General features: G+C 40.8%; 1 protein-coding gene and 1 pseudogene across 9 annotated transcripts in view; both read left to right on the top strand.

Annotated features, from left to right (window-relative positions):
* The window catches only part of DNA2 (DNA replication helicase/nuclease 2), a 349,771-nt gene that overhangs the window by 302,416 nt on the left and 24,239 nt on the right, over positions 1–23,116 (top strand). For 6 of the 9 annotated variants that reach the window (XR_014828003.1, XR_014828004.1, XM_084997077.1 and 3 more), the window contains exons 5-8: positions 5,270–5,401; positions 13,316–13,535; positions 21,473–21,590; positions 22,946–23,108. The exons of 1 other annotated variant lie outside the window; for it this stretch is intronic. Coding sequence is in view for 4 of the 8 variants with exons in the window: in XM_084997077.1 (XP_084853203.1) it covers positions 5,270–5,401; positions 13,316–13,535; positions 21,473–21,590; positions 22,946–23,108 (633 nt within the window). In the remaining 4 variants the exon portion in view is untranslated. The remainder of the gene's footprint in view (positions 1–5,269; positions 5,402–13,315; positions 13,536–21,472; positions 21,591–22,945; positions 23,109–23,116) is intronic. 2 more of the 9 variants (XM_084997079.1, XM_084997080.1) reach the window with 1 other exon arrangement.
* Positions 17,684–18,921, top strand: LOC102157632 (vacuolar protein sorting-associated protein 37A pseudogene; annotated as a pseudogene).

The raw sequence follows: 23,116 nt of genomic DNA, 5'->3' as shown, positions 1-23,116 counted from the left end.
GTGGCACAGGCTGGCAGCTGTAGCTCTGATTAGACACCTAGCCTGGGAACATCCATGTGCCGTGGGTGTGGCACTAAAAAGACAAAGGACCAAAAAAAAAAAAAAATTCATTTGTATCATTTTTTTAGTTTCCACATATAAGTGATATCATATAATAATTGTCTTTCTCTGACTTCACTTAGTATGATAATTTCCAGGTCCATCCATGTTGCTGCATTACTATTATTTTTATCATGATATCCTAATTAAGAGCAAATGTGTGTCATTTCTTAATTATGAAAATATTAATTCTCTCTTGAATATTTCCCAATCCTGTTCAAGAGGATACTTTATTTTTTTTTTTTTTTTTGTCTTTTCTAGGGCCGCACCCGAGGCATGTGGAGGTTCCCAGGCTAGGGGTCTAATCAGAGGTGTAGCCACTGGCCTACGCCACAGCCACAGCAACTGGGGATCCAAGCTGCATCTTCGACCTACACCACAGCTCACGGCAACGCCGGATCCTTAACCCACTGAGTGAGGCCAGGGATTGAACCCGCAACCTCATGGTTCCTAGTCGGATTCGTTAACCACTGAGCCACGACGGGACTCCTGGGCACCATCTTTTGAAGGGAGTGTTAAAGGATTTGTGGACATTAAACCACCACAGGTATTCAGGTATGAGGCAACCTGATCAGTCCAGAACCCAACCTGAAAATAAGGATGAAAGAAACAAGGCTTTTGATCATTAAGGGCTCAGAATTTGTGTCCTTGTATTAAACATTGTGCTTGTTACATAATGGAATGACTCTCATGCCCTCAGCATCTATTATTTTTCATCATGTTCTTTACATATTGTCTTACTTATCTGGTATCCAAGATGCAGAAGAAAGTTACCTTTATAGTCATATAACATAAGAACTGATAACTGTAGCATAGCTAAGAAGAAACTTTTTAAAAATGTAGGAACTATTAAGACCAGAATTGTGGAGGAGTTTTTTTCTTTCCTTCCTTCCTTCCTTCCTTCCTTCCTTCCTTCCCTCCTTCCCTCCTTCCCTCTCTCTCTCTCTCTTTTGCTTTTCAGGGCTGCACCTGCAGCATTTGGAAATTCCCAGGCTAGGGGTTGAACTGGAGCTACAGCTGCCAGCCCACACCACAGCAACACAGGATCTAGGCCACATCTTACACCTATATCAGAGCTTGTGGCTACACTGGATCCTTAACCCCTCGATTGAGTCCAGGGATTGAATCCACATCCTCATGGATACTAGTCGGGTTCTTAGCCCACTGAACTACAACAGGAACTCCTAGAAGAATTGATTCTTAGAAGATCCTTGGGTTTCACTGAATTATATATTTTTTTTAATATTTATTTTTTATTGAATTATAGTTGACTTAACAATGTGTTAATTTCTGGTATACAGCAGAGTGATTCATATATATATATTTTTCAAATTCTTTTTGTTTATTACAAGATATTGACTATAGTTCCCTGTGCTTACAGTAGGGCCTTGTTTATCTGTTTTATTTTATAATTTTTTTGTGGCTGCACTTGCAGCATATGGAAGTTCCCATGCTAGGGTTCAAATCAGAGCTGTAGCTGCCAGTGTACACCACAGCCGCAGCAACACGGGATCGAGCCACGTCCGCAACCAACACCATTGCTGAAGGCACTTAATACACTGAGCAAGGCCAGGGATCGAACCCACGTCCTCATGGCTACTAGTTGGGCTCATTAACCACTGAGCCACGACAGGAACTCCCATAAGTTTGTTTTCTGTGTTTGTGAGTTTGTTTCTGTTTTATAAATAAGTTCATTTGGGAGTTCCCATGGTAGTGCACCAGGAACGAATCTGACTAGGAATCATGAGGTTGTGGGTTCGATCCCTGGCCTTGCTCAGTGGGTTAAGGATCTGGCAGTGCTGTGAGCTGTGGTGTAGGTCACAGATGCGGCTCGGATCTGGGGTGGCTGTGGCTGTGGCACAGGCTGGCAGCTGTAGCTCTGATTAGACACCTAGCCTGGGAACATCCATGTGCCGTGGGTGTGGCACTAAAAAGACAAAGGACCAAAAAAAAAAAAAAATTCATTTGTATCATTTTTTTAGTTTCCACATATAAGTGATATCATATAATAATTGTCTTTCTCTGACTTCACTTAGTATGATAATTTCCAGGTCCATCCATGTTGCTGCATTACTATTATTTTTATCATGATATCCTAATTAAGAGCAAATGTGTGTCATTTCTTAATTATGAAAATATTAATTCTCTCTTGAATATTTCCCAATCCTGTTCAAGAGGATACTTTATTTTTTTTTTTTTTTTTGTCTTTTCTAGGGCCGCACCCGAGGCATGTGGAGGTTCCCAGGCTAGGGGTCTAATCAGAGGTGTAGCCACTGGCCTACACCACAGCCACAGCAACTCGAGATCCAAGCCGCAGCTGCAACCTACACCACAGCTCACGGCAGCACCAGATCCTTAACCCATTGAGCGAGGCCAGGGATCAAACCCGAAACCTCATGGTTCCTAGTCGGATTCGTTAACCACTGAGCCATGGCGGGAACTCCACAAGAGGATACTTTAAAAAAATACCCCAAGATAGAAGTTCCATGGAGGTCTAGTGGTTAGAACTCTGCACTTTCACTGCTGTGGTCCAGGTTCAATCCCTGGTCTGGGATCTGAGACCCCATTTCAAGCCACTGCACTATGCGACCAAGGGAAAAAAAATACCCAAAGCCTAAAATAACAAAGTTCTTTTCTACCCTCTCATAGACCTTTCTACTCTATTACATATCTTAAAACAGATTTTTATCTGTGCATACTCTGCTTTCATTATATCCATAATAGTCTAGGCTTGAAGATCCTGAACCTTAGGTATCTCCATAATCTCAGGAAAGAGCAGGTGGTTACATGACATTTTGCTGTGATTTAGATAAAATTAAAAAGGGAGAATTTAAATGCAAAGAGTTTAAATAACAAGTGTGGACTGGTTTGGAGACTTTAAAGAGTCCTGGTCTATAAAAAGTGAACCACTGGGAAGAATCTGCCCAAGGAGATGATGACAGTGAAGAATGCTTCCAGGATGGTTGGCGAAGGTTACTTAGGAAAAAGGTTACCCAATTGCGCAAGGCTTTTTAATTTTATTTTATTATTCTTAATTTAATTTTTTTGGCCACCCCCCTCCAAGGGGCATGTGAAGATTCCCGGGCCAGAGACCAAACTTATGCCACAGCAGTGAGCCAAGCCCCAACAGTGACAACTGCTGGATCCTTAACCCCTGAGCTACCTGGGAACTCCAGGGTTTTTTTTTTTTAATAGTAAGTTATTATTTCTAAATAGGTTATAAATTTACCTACACTGTCTGTTAGTGTAATAGTGCAAGAGGATATACAGTGATATTAAGTCCTTCCTACCCCCTACCTCCCTGGTCACTCACTTCCTCCTACTAGAGACAGCCACTGTTAGCAGTCTCTTGTATGTCCTTCCACAGAGATTTCAAAGATTTACATGTGACTATATGTGTGTTTATTTATGTTTATATATTATTTGTTATACAAATGGTAGAATACTATGCAAATTATTTTATATAAAGATTAAATCTTGGTGATTATTCCGTATCAATACTTATTGAGCTATCTCTCTCTCTCTTTTTTTTTTGGCCGCACCCATGGCATGCAGAAGTTCCTGGGTCAAGGATAGAACCTCCACCATAGCAGTGACAATGCTAGATTCTTAACACTCTGGGCCACGAGTAACTCCTATACATTTTTTATTTAATAACTGCAGGCATGTATCTGGGTGCAATACTTAGAAGTGGAATTGGAGTTATTTACATTTATTTAAACTTTTTTTTTTTTTTTTTTTTTTTGTCTTTTGCTTTTTTAGGGCCACACTTGCAGCATATGGAGGTTCCCAGGCTAGGGGTCGAATCAGAACTGTTGCTTCCAGCCTGTGCCAGAGCCACAGCAATGCCAGATCTGAGCCATGTCTGTGACTTACACCACAGCTCACGGCAATGCTGGATCCTTAACCCACTGAGCGAGGCCAGGGATTGAACCGGCAACCACATGGTTCCTAGTCAGATTCATTTCTGCTTCACCATGTCAGGAACTCCATATTTAAGCATATTTTTATTTGAAAATAATTTTTAATTTAGAGAATAGTTGCAAGAGTAGTACAAAGACCATCCATATACTCTTTTTTTTTTCTTTTTTTCTTTTTTTTTTCTTCTGGTTGTGTCTGTAGCATGTGGACATTCTTAGGCCAGGGATCAAAAGTGAGCCACATTGGTGACAGCACCAGATCTTTAAGTTGCTGAGTCATGAGGGAACTCCTTTTATTTTATTTTTTTAAGCTGCACCTGAGGCATATGGAAGTTCTTGAGCCAGGGATCAAATCTGAGCTGTAGTTATGACCTGTGCCTCATTTGGGGGCAATGTCAGATCCTTAACCCACTGACTGCACTGGGCTAAGGATCAAATCTGCACCACTGCAGTGACAACACAGGATCCTTAATGCACTGTGCCATAGTGGGAACTCCCACAAGGAAGCTCATATGTGGTTTTTTTATCTTTTTTTTTTTTTTTTTTTGGTCTTTTTTGACATTTCTTGGGCCGCTCCTGTGGCATATGGAGGTTCCCAGGCCAGGGGTCCAACCTGAGCTGCAGCTGCCAGCCCACGCCAGAGCCACAGCAATGTGGGATCCAAGCCGCTTCTGCAACCTACAGCACAGCTCACGGCAACGCCGGATCGTCAACCCACTGAGCAAGGCCAGGGATCGAACCCACAACCTCATGGTTCCTAGTGGGACTTGCCAACCACTGCGCCACGACGGGAACTCCATATGTGGTTTTTTTAAATACTTGTGTGTATTTCCTAGGAATAAGAGTTTCTCTACATAACCACAGAATACTTCAACTTCAGGAAATTTAACTTCAGGAAATTTGCTATAGGAGTTCCTGCTGTGGTGCAGTGGGTTCATAATCTGGTTTATCTCATTGGCATTGCTGGGTCAGTCCCAATCCAGGAAGGTCAAACGTGGCATTGTTTTACATTTTTGTAAATGTTTTGATGTTTTGACTTAGTACAAGGCACTGGGTCTCTTGTTCTGTGTTGTTGTATATGTATCAGAATTTCCTTCCTTTCCAAGATTGAATAATATTCCATCGTATATACCACATTGTATTTATCCACTCATTAATTGATGGGCACTTTGTTTGCTTATTTGAATGTTTTTGTTCTTATTTACTTTTTTCATATTTAAACTTTCATATTTAATATCTTATTTTGGCAGGTATCGCCTCAATCTGAATCAAGATGAGGTAAAACAAGAAGTAGAGGAGTATCTTCCTTCATTTTCTAAATGGGCTGGAGATTTTATGCGTAAATATACTTCAACTGACTTCCCTCAGATGCAGCTCTCTCTGTAAGAAACGCATTTTGTTTATATGGTGTTCATGTTTAGACCAGGATTTTATTCGAGATGTTGAATGAAAGCTTATGAGAGGTCAAGTTATTACAGGTAGCCTTTCACTTACCTTGTAAATTATAGCCCTGAGTATCTTTCTTGGACAAAAAATTTAATGAATAGAAAATTCTATTCTCATTATAATAAAATTTGTAATTTTTGGATGTAGGTATAGTTTTGAAATAAAAATTTCAGTTTGTAAATATTTGGGGGGGAGTCCTAATTTCATATATATTCCTCTGTGTTACTGTCATATATGGACTGTCTCAGGTGTCGATTGCCATGGATTTGTCCTATATGTTTAAGTACCATATTTAGCTATTCAGTGCTGTTTGGCATTCTTTTTTTTTTTTTTTTTTTAACTTTTCTCCCCCTTTAAATAGCATTGATAAGAGTTCCCTCATGGCACAGTAGGTTTAAGGTCCAGCATTGTCACTGCTGTGGCTCTGGTTACAGCTGTGGCGCAGGCTTAATCCCTGGCCCAGGAATTTCCACATGCCGTGGATGTGGCCAAAAAAAAAAAAAAGCATTGATATATATTTATAGGTAATCCTTTTTTCCCCCTCATTTAAATATTTGCTCACTTAGCAATATATATATTTATATTTTTGTCTTTTGTCTTTTTTGTTGTTGTTGTTGCTATTTCTTGGGCCGCTCCCGCGGCGTATGGAGGTTGCCAGGCTAGGGGTCGAATCGGAGCTGTAGCCACCGGCCTACGCCAGAGCCACAGCAACGCGGGATCCGAGCCGCGTCTGCAACCTACACCACAGCTCACGGCAACGCCGTATCATTAACCCACTGAGCCAGGGCAGGGATCAAACCCGCAACCTCATGGTTCCTAGTCGGATTCATTAACCACTGCGCCACGACGGGAACTCCAGCAATATTTTTTAAGTGCTTAATATGTGCTAAGCAATGTTCTAGATTCTGAGATCCTAGTAGCAAAAAAAAAGCCACTGACTCATGGTGTTTCTATACCCCAAACAAGTTAAACAGCAGGGTGCCAGATTATGATAAGTGCAGTGCAGAACAATGGGGGAAGATAAAAAGGAGAGGGGAGTTGGAGGGACATATTTTGGTAGAATGGTCATGAAAGGTCTCTTTAATAAGGTGGCACTGATCAGAAAAAGCCTGAAGGAAATGAAGGAGCAGCCCTGTAGCTGTCTGTAGGAAGAGCATTCCAGTCAAAAGCCCTGAGGGTAATGCCCTCCTGCCAGTGTGACTGGAGCAGAGTGAGGTGGGAGAGAGAGCAGAAGCAGCTGTCTTGGGGCCTTATTAGCCTTGAGGGACATTGGCTGCCATTCTGATTCCATGACCACATGCAGTCTGGCTCCCATTGGGAAGCCAGTGCAGGGGTTGCACGGAATTTTGTTAGTTTGTTTACATCCTCACAGAGACAACATCGGGTCCTTAACCCGCTGAGACACAGTGGGAACTCCTGCACAAACATTTTTGATCTTTGTTTTGTTTTTGTCTTTTTAGAGCCACACCCGTGACATATGGAGGTTCTCAGGCTAGGGGTCAAACTGGAGCTGGAGCTGCTGGCCTATACCACAGCCATAGCAATGCCAGATCTGAGCCATGTCTGCGACCTGCACCACAGCTCACGGCAACACCGGATCTTTAACCCACTGAGCAAGGCCAGGGATCGAACCCGCATCCTCAGGGATCCCAGTCGGTTTCGTTAACTGCTGAGCCACGACAGTAACTCCTGAAGCAGGCAACATTTTGGAGTTCCCTTGTGGCTCATCAGGTTAAGGATCTGATGCTGTCACTGCTGTGGCTCTGGTTACAGCTATGGTGCAGGTTTGATCCCTGGACTAGGAACTTTTGTATACCGAGGGCACATCCCCCTCCCAAATTAAAAAAATAAATAAAACAGGGCACATTTTACTTCTTTAAATAGGTACAACTTCCTTTTATGTCAGTATTCTTTATCTTTTCTCAGTATTCTCAATATTTTATCATATGACTTTTGCGATTTGAACTTATTTTAAGATTTGGGAATCAGGAATCTTGGAAACTGTTAGTCCTTTGTTTTTCTTTTTTTTTTTTTAAGGGAGAATTATTTTTTATTAGTTTTTAGTGATTACATAATTTCTTCCTTTTTAGTTAATTTTTTAAAATTACTTGATGAATTTATCACATTTATAGTTGTACAATGATCACCATAATCCAATTTTACAGGATTTCAAAACCTCAACCCAGCGCATCCCCCCACCTCCCACCATTAGTCCTTTGGACCAGTTTTTTTTCTTAAGTTCTCTGTGGTTCAAAGGACTTACTGAGCATGGATGTGAATCCCAGTTTTGTCACAATTCAGCTGTGTAACTTTAGACAGGTTCCTTAACCTCTCATGCTAGTTTCTGCATTGATCTGATTTACTTTGAAAGGATCAGTCTGGCTGCTCTTGTGTTGTAGGGTAAGGGTAGAGGTAGGAGTCCAATTTGGAGCTTCCTGCAGGAATCCAAGCAAGAGAAGGTGGTGGCTTAGTGTTGTGGAGATGATGAGAATCAGTTGGATTATGGTCAGATTTTCAAGGTAGAGCTGATAGGTTTTGGACTGGATGCAGGGTGTGAGGGAAAGAAATGTCAATGGTGATTTCTGGGGAGCAAATGTGATCAAAATGGGGTCAAGAGAGAATGGTAGAAGAGGATTTGGAGTCAGGAAGTATAGGCAACTTGAGAGGTTGTTCTGTGAAAGGGTATGGAATGGTAGCCAGAGGCTTACGTGGGGTGGAGATCTTTGCTATTGTTTTGAAGATGTAAGATATAACATGTTTATATGCCCATGAAGAGAATTCTGCAGTGAGGGCAACATTAATACTTAGAAGAGATGGGAGAATTCTTAAAGCTGTGTCCTTGAGTAGAGGAGAGGGAGTGACAGTACCCAAGTAGAAGGGTGGACCTTACAGGGGTAGTTATATTCTTGTATTTAAACCTTAGAACTGGATTCCAGAGTACTTGGAAATTTTACAGCCTTTTACATATTGTTAGAATTTTTTGAGAGTTTTCTAATTGTTTTATTTTTTCATTATTTTCTTTTGGCCCCAACCACAGCATATAGAAGTTCCCGGGCCAGGGTTTGAATCTCGGCCACAGCTGCAATCTGTGCTGCAGGTGCAGCAATGTTGGGTCCTTAACCCACTGCTCAGGGCTGGGGATTGAACACGAGCTGTCTCAGAGACAATGCCGGATCCTTAACCCACTATGCCACAATGGGCTGCACCCCCAGCATGCAGGAGTTCCCAGGCCAGGGATTGAATTTGTGTCACAGGGGTAACCAGAGCCATAACAGTGACAATACCAGACCCTTAACTTACTGAGCCACATGGAATTCCTGATATACATTTTAAAAATAGTGGTTAAGGAGTTTCCTGGTGGCCTAGTGGTTAAGGGTTAAGGATTCATCATTATTACTGCTGTGGCTCGGGTTTGATTCCAGACCCAGGAACTGCTGTATGCTGCAGGCGAGGCCCCTCACTTCCCCCCCAAAATAAATAAATAGAAGTACTTAGTGGTTAAAAAAAAATAAGGGCTTGGAATTCCCATTGTGGCTTAGCAGAAATGAATCTGACTAGCATCCATGAGGACGCAAGTTCAATCCCTGGCTTTACTCAGTGGGTTAAGGATTGGGCATTCCCGTGAGCTGTGGTGTAGATTGCAGATGTGGCTTGGATCTGGCATTGCTGTGGCCTAGACCCCTAGCCTGGGGACCTCCATATGTCATGGGTGTGGCCTTAAAATAAAAAAATATATAAAAAAATAAGGCTTATCTTGCTGTTAGGATTGAGTTTATTTCTCATATTATTAATTTCTGTTGTGCTTATAAATTTACCACCAGCCCCCACCCTAAAAAAAAAAAAGCTGGAGAAAATAGGTTAATTTTTCTTCTAGTTTTTTTATTTTTTATTTTTTTTTCTCTTTTGTCTTTTTTTTTTTTTTTGCCATTTCTTGGGCCGCTCCCGAGGCATATGGAGGTTCCCAGGCCAGGGGTCGAATTGGAGCTGTAGTCACTGGCCTACGCCAGAGCCACAGCAACGTCAGATCCGAGCCGTGTCTGCAACCTACACCACAGCTCACGGCAACGCTGGATCGTTAACCCACTGAACAAGGGCAGGGACCAAACCCGCAACCTTATGGTTCCTAGGCAGATTTGTTAACCACTGTGCCACGACAGGAACTCCTATGGTTGTTTTTGATATTAGAGTTTCTTTCACTGTTAATTGTTTTAGCATTTTCTCTGGGTGTTTTTCTTTTGGCTAAAATGTACTCATTGTTTTGCAGTGATACACTGCCATAGACTCATGGACATATCTCTTTGGGTGTCATGTATTACATGCTGTATCTGTACCCAGAATTGGTGTAGGTGTTGCAGGGAGATAAAGCCCTCCAAGAACTCTGTGTATTGCTGGTAGTTGAAAACATAGAAGTGGAGGGGATTGCTGAGAGACAACACATAGGGCAGCAGAAGAGGCATAGAACCCTGGAAGGTAACCATGTGTAAGGACAGAGGGAGAGGGTAGAATCCATTGAAGGAGGTTTAGGGTTGACCAGCAACAGATTTGTTGCTGGAAGAAGAAGCATGTCATGGAAGCATAGGAAAGATCTACGCCACAGCCAGAGCAACATAGGATCTGGATTGCATCTGCAACGCACACCACAGCTCATGGCGACACTGGATCCTTAACCCACTCAGCAAGGCCAGGGATTGAACTCACATCCTCTTGGATACTAGTTGGGTTTGTAACCCACTGATCGGCAATGGGAACGCCTGTTTCATTTATTTCTAGTGGGATTTCATGTGTCTGTGAAGGAGATGATCCTCTGTATTTGCATCATTTCCCTAGAAGTTTATACCTAGTGTTTAAGAAAAAAAAAAAAAAAAGCTAAATTTTATACTTCAGGGCAGAGAATGAGACCTTTAAAAAACTATTTAAAAAGACAGAGTTCCTGTCATTGCTCATCGGTAACGAACCTGACTAGTATCCATGAAGTTGTGGGTTTGATCCCTGGCCCCGATCAGTGGATTAAGGATCTGGTGTTGCCATGAGCTGTGGTGTAGGCTGCAGAGGTGACTTGGATCTGGTATTGCCATGGCTCTTGTGAGGGACAGCAGTTACAGATCCAATTCGACCTGTAGCCTGGGAACTTCCATGTGCCGAGAGTGTGGCCCTAAAAAGACAGCAACAACAAAAAAGATAACCTTTCTCACCCATAAGTAGTGAATGTGTATTTTCTTTATCTTCATGACATTATATTCTCTATTTGGTGGTTCTCGAAGGATTTTTACACCATTTTGCTGATGAAAAGCATAGTAGTTAAATTGAAGTAATGTTATTTGTTCTACAGATCTAACCCTAAAACCACATTACTTCTTTTTCTAGGGGAATGAATTTTAATAACATCATTAAACATTTCATCACCTATCTTCTATTAACTATACATATGACATTTTACATTTAGTAAAATTTGCTTTGTTTTATATATTTGAATATATATATCATGATCAGATAACATCTGGTGAGAGAAAACAGATAAATATTTAAGTAGTTTCTGAGTTCCCATTGTGGCTTAGTGGGTTAAGGTCCTGATGTTGTCTCTGTGAGGATGTGGATTCAATCCCTGGCCTCGCTTAGTGGGTTAAAGATCCAGTGTTGCTGTAAACTGTAGCAGCCTGGGTCACAGATGCGGCTCAGATCCGGTGTTGCCATAGCTGTGGTGTAGGCCTGCAGTTGCAGCTCCAGTTTGACCCCTGGCCTGGGAACTTCCACGTGCCGAAGGTATGGCCATAAAAAGAAAAAAGAAACACTTATTTCCCGTAAGTTGTATCTTACCTGAATTCTTCTATTGTCTTCTTCAGAGATTACAGAAGTATACATATTTTCTTGGAGATTATATTTGAAGCATCCTAAAAACAGTTTTTAAAAAATTACTGAAAATAGCATTCTTTTTCTAAGAAGATATTCTCATTTGTTAAGAAATAGCTGCTGGGAGTTCCCGTCATGGTGCAGTGGTTAACGAATCCGACTAGGAACCACGAGGTTGCAGGTTCTGTCCCTGCCCTTGCTCAGTGGGTTAACGATCCGGCGTTGCCGTGAGCTGTGGTGTAGGTTGCAGACGTGGCTCGGATCCCGCATTGCTGTGGCTTTGGCGTAGGCCGGTGGCTACAGCTCTGATTGGACCCCTAGCCTGGGAACCTCCATGTGCTGCGGGAGCGGCCCAAGAAATAGCAAAAAGACAAAAAAAAAAAAGAAAGAGCTGCTAATCTCAATAGCATGAAATTAGCAAACCAAAGTCAACTAAATCATGTATTCTGACTGCCAGAATTCTTTTTATATCTTGATTTTTATATTATATTAAATGGTTTATTACTGGAAAATTTATCCTTTTCATGTAAGATTTCTATTAGATTTAGTATTTCATATGGCTTTGAATATAAATAAGAATTAATAAGTAAAAGTTAGCTCTTACAAGACTTTTCTTCTGCAGAATAAAGCAAATCTTAGATGAGAGAAGTTGCAACAGGCTTTAAAAGTTATTTTCATCTCTCCTGATTCCTTTGATATTCATAAATTCCTTTTTTCCTCCTTCCTATGCTCTTGACTTATTTAACAGCTAAGATAATAAAATCAGAACCTCTTTTGTAATATAAAAAACAGTGTTGAGCTCCTTAGCTTAATTTGATGTTACATGAAGGAACACATCCCTTCTTACCTAGGGCGCAACCATATGCAAACCATTATGTATTAATCTGTATGATAATTGTATACCAGAATATTCAGATTGCACAGAGGCTCCAGCAGTCCAATTAGTGAGACTTTCTCAATAATATAGGCTTAAGAAAATCAAGGCCTGAGTTAGGAAGATTATAGTAGGAATGAACTGAAAGGGCAGGTAACAAACATTAAGAAATTTATATTATTATTTTTTTTTGCCAGGTCTGAAGCATATGTAAGTTCCCAGGCAAGGGATCAAACTCTTGCCACAGCAGCAACCCCAGCCATAGCAGTGACACTGCTGGATCCTTAACCTTCTAGAACAAAAGGGAATTCCTTTTCTAGATTTTACTTTTTTTTTTTTTTGAACAACATTTAAATTATATGAGTTAGGGAGTTCCCTGGTGGCCTAGTGGTTAAAGATCTGGTGTTATCTCTGCAGGGGCTTGGATCACTGCTGTGGCACAGATTTGATCCCTGGCCTGGGAACTTCCACATGCTGTGGTCACAGTGAAAAAAAAACTTAGTTAGACCCTGTACGATACAAACTTGAGTGTGGATTAGAATCACTTGGAGAGCTTGTTACACAAATTGCTGGGCCTCACCCATAGAGTTTCTGAACAAGCTGGTCTGGAATGGGGCCTGAGAATTTGCATTTATGACAAGTTCCTGGGTGATGCTAATGCTGCTCACCCAGGAACCACACTTTGAGAATCACTTCCCTAAAGGTATGTAGACGCTTTCCCATCCCCACATTCTCTGTGTGCTATTGAGTGTCAGTGCCAGCATTTTTTTTTGGTCTTTTTGTTTTTTTTAGGGCCGCACCCAAGGCACATGGAGGTTCCCAGGCTACGGGTCCAATTGGAGCTGTAGCCACCGGCCTATGCCACAGCCACAGCAACACTGGATCCAAGCCGTGTCTGTGACCTACACCACAACTCACGGCAATGCCGGATCCTTAACCCACTGAGCAAGGCCAGGGATTGAACCCACGTCCTCATGGATGCTAGTCAGGTTCGCTAATCGCTGAGCCACAATGGGAACTCCAGTGCCAACATATGAGAAATGAGCTTTTAAGGGTTCTAATTAAATTTAATTTAATGTTTTAATTAAATACTGTAATTAGTTAAATATTTCTCTGTTTTGTTTTTTAGACCAAGTGATGGTGGTAACAACAACTCAGCATGTAATATTGAAGTTATAAACTCACTGGATATTGAAGAAAGCATTTGGTCCCCTAGGTTTGGACTGAAGGGCAAAATAGATGTTACAGTTGGTGTGAAAATACATCGAGGATGTAAAACGAAATACAAGATAATGCCACTGGAACTTAAAACTGGCAAAGAATCGAATTCTATTGAACACCGAAGTCAGGTAGAAATCTTAACAAGATAGTTGTCTGAATGTATAGTATATTTAAATATTTTCATATGTTTAAAAGGGCGTCTGCTTTATATATTTTGATTTAATTCAGATGATTGTTATTTGAGTTTCATATAGTACTTTTCAATTTACGATACATCCAGATCCTCCAGTAGTTTGATGAATATATACACGGCTACAAGCAGAAAGCTTCCTCCAGCAAAGAAAGAGAGCAGTTGAACTTTTAAGCAGGTGTTGCCAAGTTTGTGCTACCAAGCTGTCAGTCTAAACAGATGCTCCTAAAAAACAGAAGTGGTTGATTATATAATTCAGGGAAATCAAGTATATTTGAAGATTTATTTATGCACATTAGCCTATTAAATTTTCAGAAAAATCTTAGTGATGTGGATTTGTTTTAGCTATGTCTACCTAGCGTTTCCAAAAATCCGGTTTACCATAGAGCTGTTGTTTTCATGTAACATCTACCTACAAGCCTCTTTAGGAAACATTAGTATAAATTCATTCTTTCATTTCTGACCTTTAATTTGATTATATTGGTTTTTATTTAAAAATGAAATGTAGGAGTTCCCTTGTGGCACAGTGGGTTAGGGATCTGGCATTGTCACTACAGCAGCTCAGGTCCCTGTTGTGTCATGGAATAGTATGCTGTGTTGTTCTGGGAATTTTCATATGCCTCAGCCATGGTCAGAAAAATAGAGAAGTGTATCTTACCATTATGTTAAATTCAGGCTTTTTCGATCATCTTTTCTTCTCTTTTGTAAACATAACAGTCTTCTGTTGTCCTTCACAATTATCTTCGCTATAACTAATTAATTTTCTTTTTTAGCCACCCCCTTGGTATTTGGAGTTCCTGGGTTGGGGATCAGATCCAAGCTACAGTTGCGATCTAAGCTGGATCCTTAACCCATTGTATCGGGCAGGGATCAAACCTGTGTCTCAGAGCTCCCAAGACACCCCTGATGCCATTGTGCCACAGCAGGAACTCCCAAGATTACTTGAAATTTGTGTTAATTATAGTGAGTTAAAGTAATTAACATAAAATTCTATTTTTTTCAAATTATTTTCATTTCCTCTGCCCACCGCCACATTGGCAGTCTGTGGTATATGCTAAACACTTTTAAATAAGTAAAGATGAAACTAAAAGAGCAATATTAGTGTATTCTCATGGTATGGTAAGTATTAAGGGAATAAATAATATAACAAAAAATGTAGCATATGAAACATAATTTAAATTTCCTTTTGCCCATGGAATTTCACGTATTATTTCAGCAGATTTTTATATGACATAAGGTTCAGATTCAAAGTACTGAATTGTATAATCAGGGATTAAAGAGACTTTCTCTTTTTATTTTTACTTATTTATTTATTTTTTTGGTCTTTTTGTTGTTGTTGTTGTTGCTATTTCTTGGGCCGCTCCCGCGGCATATGGAGGTTCCCAGGCTAGGGGTTGAATCGGAGCTGTAGCCACCGGCCTACGCCAGAGCCACAGCAACTCGGGATCACCGGCCTACGCCAGAGCCACAGCAACTCTCTTCTACACCACAGCTCACGGCAACGCCGGATCGTTAACCCACTGAGCAAGGGCAGGGACCGAACCCGAAACCTCATGGTTCCTAGTCGGATTCGTTAACCACTGCGCCACGACGGGAACTCCAGACTTTCTCTTTTTAAATCTTTCTTGCCATTCTTAATTGTGTACCAGACACCAAAATTTTACCGTGTGGGAATGAAAGCTTTTCTATTTAGGAATGAAGAGTAGGATAACCTTGTTATATCACTTGTCATTAGGCTTTACAGATACTGGAGGTAGAGGAAAAATTAGGCTTCCTCTATCAGAAGACTCTCACTTTGGTGATACAGAAATGGCTGAAATTATAAAAACGAAGACTTGAAGGAGTTCCTGTTGTGGCGCAGTGGAAACGAATCTGACTAATATCTATGAGGATGCGGGTTCAATCCTGGCCTCGCTCATTGGGTCAGGGATCCTGCATTGCCTGTGAGTTGTGGTATAGGTCACAGATGCAGCTCAGATCCCTTGTGGCTGTGGCTGTGGTGTAGGCCGGCAGCTGTAGCTACAATTCGACCCCTAGCCTGGGAACATCTATATGCCACAGGTGCAGCTCTAAAAGGAAAAAAAAAAAAAGAAAAAAAAAGACTTGGCTAGATTAAAACCTTCTTAAAAAAAAAAAAAAAAAAAAAAAAAAAAAACCTTAAGAAAGGAAAATCATGCCAAGAGAGAAGAAAAGCTATTTTTGAAGTCAAAGATTTGAAGAAATGTGTTCTGTGTGCATGAGGCTGAATATTTTTACTTGGTTTTATAAGGACGAGTTTGATTGAAATCATTTTTGAATGCTAAAAGGAAGAGAAATAGAAAAGCATTTCAGTGTCTAAAGTGGTCTGGACTCAAAGACTTTTCTTCTAAGACCACTTCTCTACATTGTAGTGCCTACAAGGCAAAGAATATTACCGTATTTAATTTTGTTCAGTTGCAAATTCTATCTTTGTAAGAAGAGAAGCTACAAGAACTTTTAAGAATATAAGGATATTTCTTGGAGTTCCTGTTGTGGTTAAGAATAGCAGGTTAAGAACCTTACATAGTCTTTGTGAGGATGCTGGTTCAATTCCTGGCCTTGATCAGAGTTAAGGATCTGGGGTTGTCACAAGCTGCAGTGTAGGTTGTAGATGCGGCTCGGATCCCACGTGTATGTGGCTGTGGCATAGTCGGCAGCTGTAGTTCTGATTCGACTTCTAGCCTGGGAATTTCCATATGCTGCATATGTGGCTGTAGAGAGGAAAAAAAGGATATTTCTTATATTTAAAAGTGAGGAAATTGGGAGTTCTCTTGTGGTGCAGTGGGTTGAGGATCTGGCATTGTCACTGTAGCCGTTCAAGTTGGTGCTATGGCACAGGTTGATCCCTGGCCTGGGAACATCTGCATGCCACAGGCATAGCAGGAAAAAAAAAAAAAAAAGGCAAATTGATTTGAACAAAGCTCAGACAAATATATTGGAGTTTATATTGCTTATTCATTATTCAAGAAACAAGGAGACAGTGAAACTTTACATAGCTCATTGTGCTGTATGGATATTGCAGATGAGGAAATACATAGATTTCCTCTCTTAGGAGATTTGACTTTCTCACTTTGGTAATACAGAAAAGGCTTATATTATAAACTAATTTCAATTAAGGAGGATCTTTATTTTATACATGGATTGTAGTCCAAAAATTCTTTCTAAGTCAGTAATTGGACATTTGAAGCACATTTTCTAAAGGAAAAATCTTATATGGAGCTGTGATCTCTAAACTGGCTCACAAAAACTTATTTAACTTGTGCTATAGTTGAATTATAATAATGTTGTAAAATTTCAGTCCAATTTCCTTTTATCATAATACGGAGGAAATTTCATTTCAGTTATTTTTCCCTTTTAATAATAATAAGTCCCCAAAGCAGAGTCCTCTTCCTTCTTTTTTTTTGGGGGGGGGGCATGCCCGTGGCATGTGGTAGTCCCCAGGCCAAGGATCAGACCCTCACCATGGCTGGAAACAGCCACAGCAGTGACAATGCTGGATACTTAACCCACTGAGCTACCAGGGAACTCCAGGGGGCCTCTTCCTTCTCCCTCAGTTCTCATGGGGGAAAATATTTAACATAGAAATAGTTCTGGGGAGCTGGGCTGTCAGGCAGCCTAACTGGCTTTTTGGGTGTCAGAGACGTGACGGTAGGACTATTGGTCCCAGGTGCTGAGTTCCCTCTCTCTAGCTGCCTGCAGTCAGAGCATACTCCCTAGGCCCCACGGACCCTCAGCCAGGCTTGTTTAGAGAAGACAGCTCGCTAGCACTTGGGCTGGGGCATCCCTGCCCTCTCCTCCTCTGTTGCTGGAGAACCCCTGGGCTGGGCAGCTGGGAGAAGCACGCCAGAACCTTTAAGGCCTCGGCCCTTGGACCTGTGGAGGATGAGCTGGCCTCTTTCCCCTGAGCAAGAGCGATTCCTCTGTAGCTGGGTTACCCAGTGGCCTCACCAACCTTCAACAGCGAAAGCAGTGCCTGATCGAGTCCCTCCGGAACTCACACTCCAGTATAGCGGAAATAAAGATATGAAATATAGGTTGCCATTCACCATACAACCTGACAATTAACATTAAGATATTGCTTCGTCCATGGTTTCCTCAGGAAAAACCAGTGATCAGTGTGTATCCACCAGAACAACATCACTTAGTGGATAAACAAGGAGTGTATGTTACCTCTCCATTAATAAACAATTTTACAATGCATTCAGATCTTGGGAAAATTATTCAGAGTCTCTCGGATGAGTTGTGGAAGAATCCTCCAGTTTTAGCTTCTGCTTCAGCAGCATTTCTGTATCTGTACAGTAACCCAGATGAGATGCCTCCTTGGGCTTCTCAGGGTTTTCCATTTCTTCCTCCATATCCCCCACAAGAAGCTAACAGGACTATCAGTTCTTTATCTGTTGCCGACAATGTTTCTTCTTCAACGATGAATTATACAACAGCCAAACCCGCTGCTCCTTCATTTGGTGTCCTTTCAAATCTGCCATTGCCTGTTCCCGTAACAGACGCTTCAGCACCGATAAGCCAAAATGATTTTGACGACAAGATACCCGATGTCCCTGATGCATTTCCAGAACTCTCAGAACTAAGTGGGTCACAACGTACAGATATGAATGAACAAGAGGAGATATTACTAGGACAGTTTCTGACATTGCCTCAGCTAAAACGAATCGTTACTCACAAGGATGACTTAATAAAAAGTATTGAGGAACTAGCAAGAAAAAAAATCTTATTTTGGAGCCCAGCTTAGAAGCCAAAAGGCAAACAAGTTTAGGTAAGTATGGATTTCTTACAAATGACATCTACTTTTGAAGAAAAAGATGCAGAGGCATCATGAACTTAGAGCTGTAGCATGAGTGCCCTACAGGCAGGATTGAAAGTAGCTGCACATGAAGCTGAGGAAGAATCCGATAATATTGCAGAAAATTTCTTGGAGGGAAAAACTGACGTAGATGATTTTCTCAGTAGCTTCATGGAAAAAAAAAAAAAAAAACAATTTACAACTGTAGAAAAGCCAAAGAAGAGAAGCTTCAACAAGTGATAGCAGTGCACAGCCAGTTTCATCCTCCACTATAGATTTTCCTAGAAAATGAACTGCCAAGAGAGGAATGGGACATAAAACAAAGCACATTTATTTTTATGATTTGCAAATTGGTATTTCATTACAGTGGCTGAGTTAACAGATCTACTATATAGATTGTATACAGAACTGAGACTGATTTTGTAGATTAGAATGATTGCTATGTCTTTGATAAATTTTCTGTACTATTTGCACTTAAAAAGTTTATGTTGATAAATCCTATCATATTTAAGTTCCACTGCTGTTCCTCTCTTATTATTGTTTAAATACCTATGCTGGAATTATAGCTAGTTTCAGTACTTTATAAAATTACTTCAATTTGTATTTTTAATTTGAAACTGCCTCATGTCTTTATCAAGAGTGGTTTGTTTAGATTTTTTCTAACAGTAACCTTTCAATTTTTTTGAAAAATTAGTATTTCAACTATAGAAAGACTTTGTTTTTCCTCTTTCTTTCTGGATGAAAAACCTCTCGAAAATAATTGTTTTTAACATACCAAACCTGCCAATGTGAAGTCTCAAGGAAGTAACTTAATAGATGCAATAAATCAAAAACCAAAAGCAAGCAAGCAAGCAACGCAGAATCCAAGCCACATCTGCAACCTACACCAGAGCTTATGGTGATGCCAGATGCTTAACCCACTGAGCAAGGCCAGGATCGAACCTGCATGATCACAGATACTAGCTGGGTTTGTTACTGTTGAACCACAGTGGGAACTCCAACAAGTTCATTTTAATTTTCACAAGTTTTATTTGGTCAGGGAACTATATCTAGTTACTTGTGATGGAACATTATGGAGGATAGTGTGAGAAAGAGAATGTGTGTGTATATATATATAGGTATGACTGGGCCTCTGTGCTATATAGCAGAAATTGACAGAACATTGTAAATCAACTATAATAAAAAAATAATAAAAGTTTTATTTGGTTACCAGTGCGTATCAGGCAACACAAATAGAGTGCCTATAAAAAGATTTCCCAAAACATGCTGCATAAGCTCAGATGTTACTGCTAAGGTGTTTTCATGAACTAAAGGTGCTATTTCTAACTTGTCTTAGATGGTTTCTCTGAAGAGAGCCACATAAACCTAAGTACTTAATGCCACCTCCTGCTCTGGAGAAAACAGTAAACTTATTGTAAAGTTAGTCTCATTTAGTTGTCTCAGTAACTATGCATAAATAATATGCATTTTAATGTTTGGTTCATTTAATTAGTTAATTATTTATTTATTTATTTTTTTTGGTGCACCCCATGGCCTGTGGAAGTTACTGGGACAGCGATCAAACCTGTGCCATAGCACTGACCTGAGCCACTGCAGTGACAACGCTGGATCATTTATTTATCCGCTGCTCCACAAGAGAACTCCTAGTTCTCTCATTTAATTTAATTTAATTTAATTTATTTATTTATTTATTTAGGACTGGACCTATGGAGGTCCCCAGACTAGGGGTCGAATTGGAGCTGTAGCTGCAGGCCTACACAGCAGCTTGTAGCATCACTGGATCCTTAGCCCTCTGAGTGAGGCCTGCATCCTCATGGACACTGTGTGTGGTTCTTAACCCACTGAACCACAACAGGAACTCTAGTTCCCTCATTTTTTTTTTTTTTTTTTTTTTTGTCTTTTTGCTATTTCTTTGGGGCGCTCCCGCGGCATATGGAGGTTCCCAGGCTAGGGGTCGAATCGGAGCTGTAGCTGCCGGCCTACGCCAGAGCCACAGCAACGCAGGATCCGAGCCTCGTCTGCAACCTACACCACAGCTCACGGCAACGCGGATCGTTAACCCACTGAGCAAGGGCAGGGACCGAACCCGCAACCTCATGGTTCCTAGTCGGATTCGTTAACCACTGCACCACGACGGGAACTCCTAGTTCCCTCATTTTAAATAGGGAAGATAGCATCTGAAGACTGTTAATTTCACAATGTAAAACATAGCTTGATTAATTTTCCTCTTGAGTTTATTGGAAACCAAACTATTTACTGTTTAAGAAAAATTCTAGGAGTTCTCGTTGTGGCTCAGTGGTTAACGAATCCGACTAGGAACTGTGAAGTTGCAGGTTCGATCCCTGGCTTCGCTCAGTGGGTTAAGGATCTGGTGTTGCCATATGCTGTGGTGTAGGTTGCAGATGTGGCTTGGACCCTGAGTTGCTGTGGCTGTGGTGTAGGCCGGTGGCTACAGCTCTGCTTAGACCCCTAGTTTGGGAACCTCCATATGCAGCCCTAGAAAAGGTAAAAAGACAAAACAAAACAAAAAAGAAAAATTCTAAATCTTTTGTGTATGTAAAATTTAGAAGCATAACCTTTTTTTTTTCCCTCTATCAATTTCTTTTTCTTTTTTTGCTTTTTAGGGCTGCACCCATGGCATATAGAAATTCCTAGGCTGGGGTCGAATCAGAGCTATAGCTGCCTGCCTACACCACGGCCACAGCAACGAGGGATCTGAGCAGGTCTGAGACTTATACCACAGCTCACAGGCAATGCCAAATTCCCGACCCACTGAGCGAGGCCCAGAATCGAACCTCATGGATATTAGTCGGATTCATTCCTGCTTCGCCACAGTGGGAACTCCCCTAGAAGTATAACCTATGTTTGTTTTGTGGAAATTAAGTACTTGACATTGAATTTATTATATTACTTTTACTAAATTTGGATCATGTTATTTTGAAAAGAGAGGTAGCTTAATTGACTTTTCCATTTTAGAATTACAGTATGTCTTGATTGAAAAATGTGTGGAAATAGAGAAAGTTAAAGTTTTATTTGGCAAATGTACTGTATTTTCACAGCTTGTTCTATATACACTGCTATGCCAAGAGAGGAGAGCTGATCCAGAGGCTGGCCTGCTCCTCTACCTGAAGACTGGCCAGATGTACCCTGTGCCTGCCAAACATCTTGATAAAAGAGGTTGAGCTCTTTTCTCTCAATTTTACTTCTTTTGGTTTTGTTTGCTGGTTGGTTTTTCCCTTCAACTTTTTTTTTTTTTTTTTTTTGCTTTTTAGGGCCATACCTGTGGCATATGGGTGTTCCCAGGGTAGGGATCAAATCAGAGCTACAGCTGCTGGCCTACGCCATAGCCAAGGCAACCTTGGATCCTTAACCCACTGAGCAAGGCCAGGGATCGAACCCATATCATCATGGATCCTAGTAAGGTTCGTTAACTACTGAGCCACAAAGGAAACTCCTTTCCTTTAATGTTCGGTAGTATACATTTGTACCTGACAGTCGCTCACTGTACTTGTTATGCCTAAAGCAGGTTGTAATTTGTAAGTTGTGGTATTTTTTTTTTTTTTTTTTTTTTTGGCCACACCCAGGTATGTAGAATTTCCCAGGCCAGGGATCGAACCCGAGACACAGCAGTAACCTGAGCCATTGTAGTGACAATGGCACATCCTTAACCTGCTGAGCCACTTGGGAACTCCCTGAAAAAGAGAATTTTAGCAGTATACTGTATAGTTGAAAACATTGTAGACTTTTTAAAATTTTACCGTACAAAACTTTAAAATTCTTGTCTTATATTCAAGACAAACTAGTTAGCTGTATTTGTCCTTAGCATTCAGCTAATAAAATACCATCTTCACAAGATTTACTACTTATGTGATATATGGTTGTTTAAAAAACTTGTCAATGAACAAAACTTAAAGGATTTATACCAAAAAAAAATTTTTTTTGGCTACATCCATGGCATGTGGAAGTTATTGGACCAGGTATCTAACCTGTGCCACAGCTGCAACCTAAGCCACAGCAGTGACAACACCAGGTACTTAACCTGCTGAGCCACCAGGGAATTCCTTTGTTTTTTTGTTTTTGTTTTCTAAAATGTTAACAGTGGTTATTCTAGTGTAATGGGAAATATAAATGCTCTGATTTCCTTTTTGTTTTTGAATCTGAAAATTTTACTTATATAATGGAAAAGATATATAATAAAACTTGACTTAATTCTTTTTTTTTTTTTTTTGTCTTTTGTTGTTGTTGTTGCTATTTCTTGGGCCGCTCCCGCGGCATATGGAGGTTCCCAGGCCAGGGGTCGAATCGGAGCTGTAGCCACCGGCCTACGCCAGAGCCACAGCAACGCGGGATCCGAGCCGCGTCTGCAACCTACACCACAGCTCACGGCAACGCCGGATCGTTAACCCACTGAGCAAGGGCAGGGACCGAACCCGCAACCTCATGGTTCCTAGTCGGATTCCTTAACCACTGCGCCACGACGGGAACTCCTGACTTAATTCTTAAAAAACCCCCACCCTTTTTCCCCCCCATAGAATTATTAAGGCTAAGAAACCAGATGGCATTCTCTTTGTTTCACCGTGTTAATAAATCTGCTACTGGAGAGAAGACAAAGCTTGCTCCTTTGCCACAAATAATTGAGGAACAGCAAACCTGTAAATATTGTTCACAGATGGCCAACTGTGCTCTTTATAGCAGGTAAACAC

Source organism: Sus scrofa, chromosome 14 (assembly GCF_054392235.1).
Source record: "Sus scrofa isolate SSC_HxYL_T2T_F1_AM1 chromosome 14, Sscrofa_HxYL_maternal_Yorkshire_Landrace_v2.0, whole genome shotgun sequence".
In the NCBI taxonomy this organism is placed as follows: Eukaryota; Metazoa; Chordata; class Mammalia; order Artiodactyla; family Suidae; genus Sus; species Sus scrofa.
This window is presented reverse-complemented; position numbering and strand designations above follow the sequence as displayed.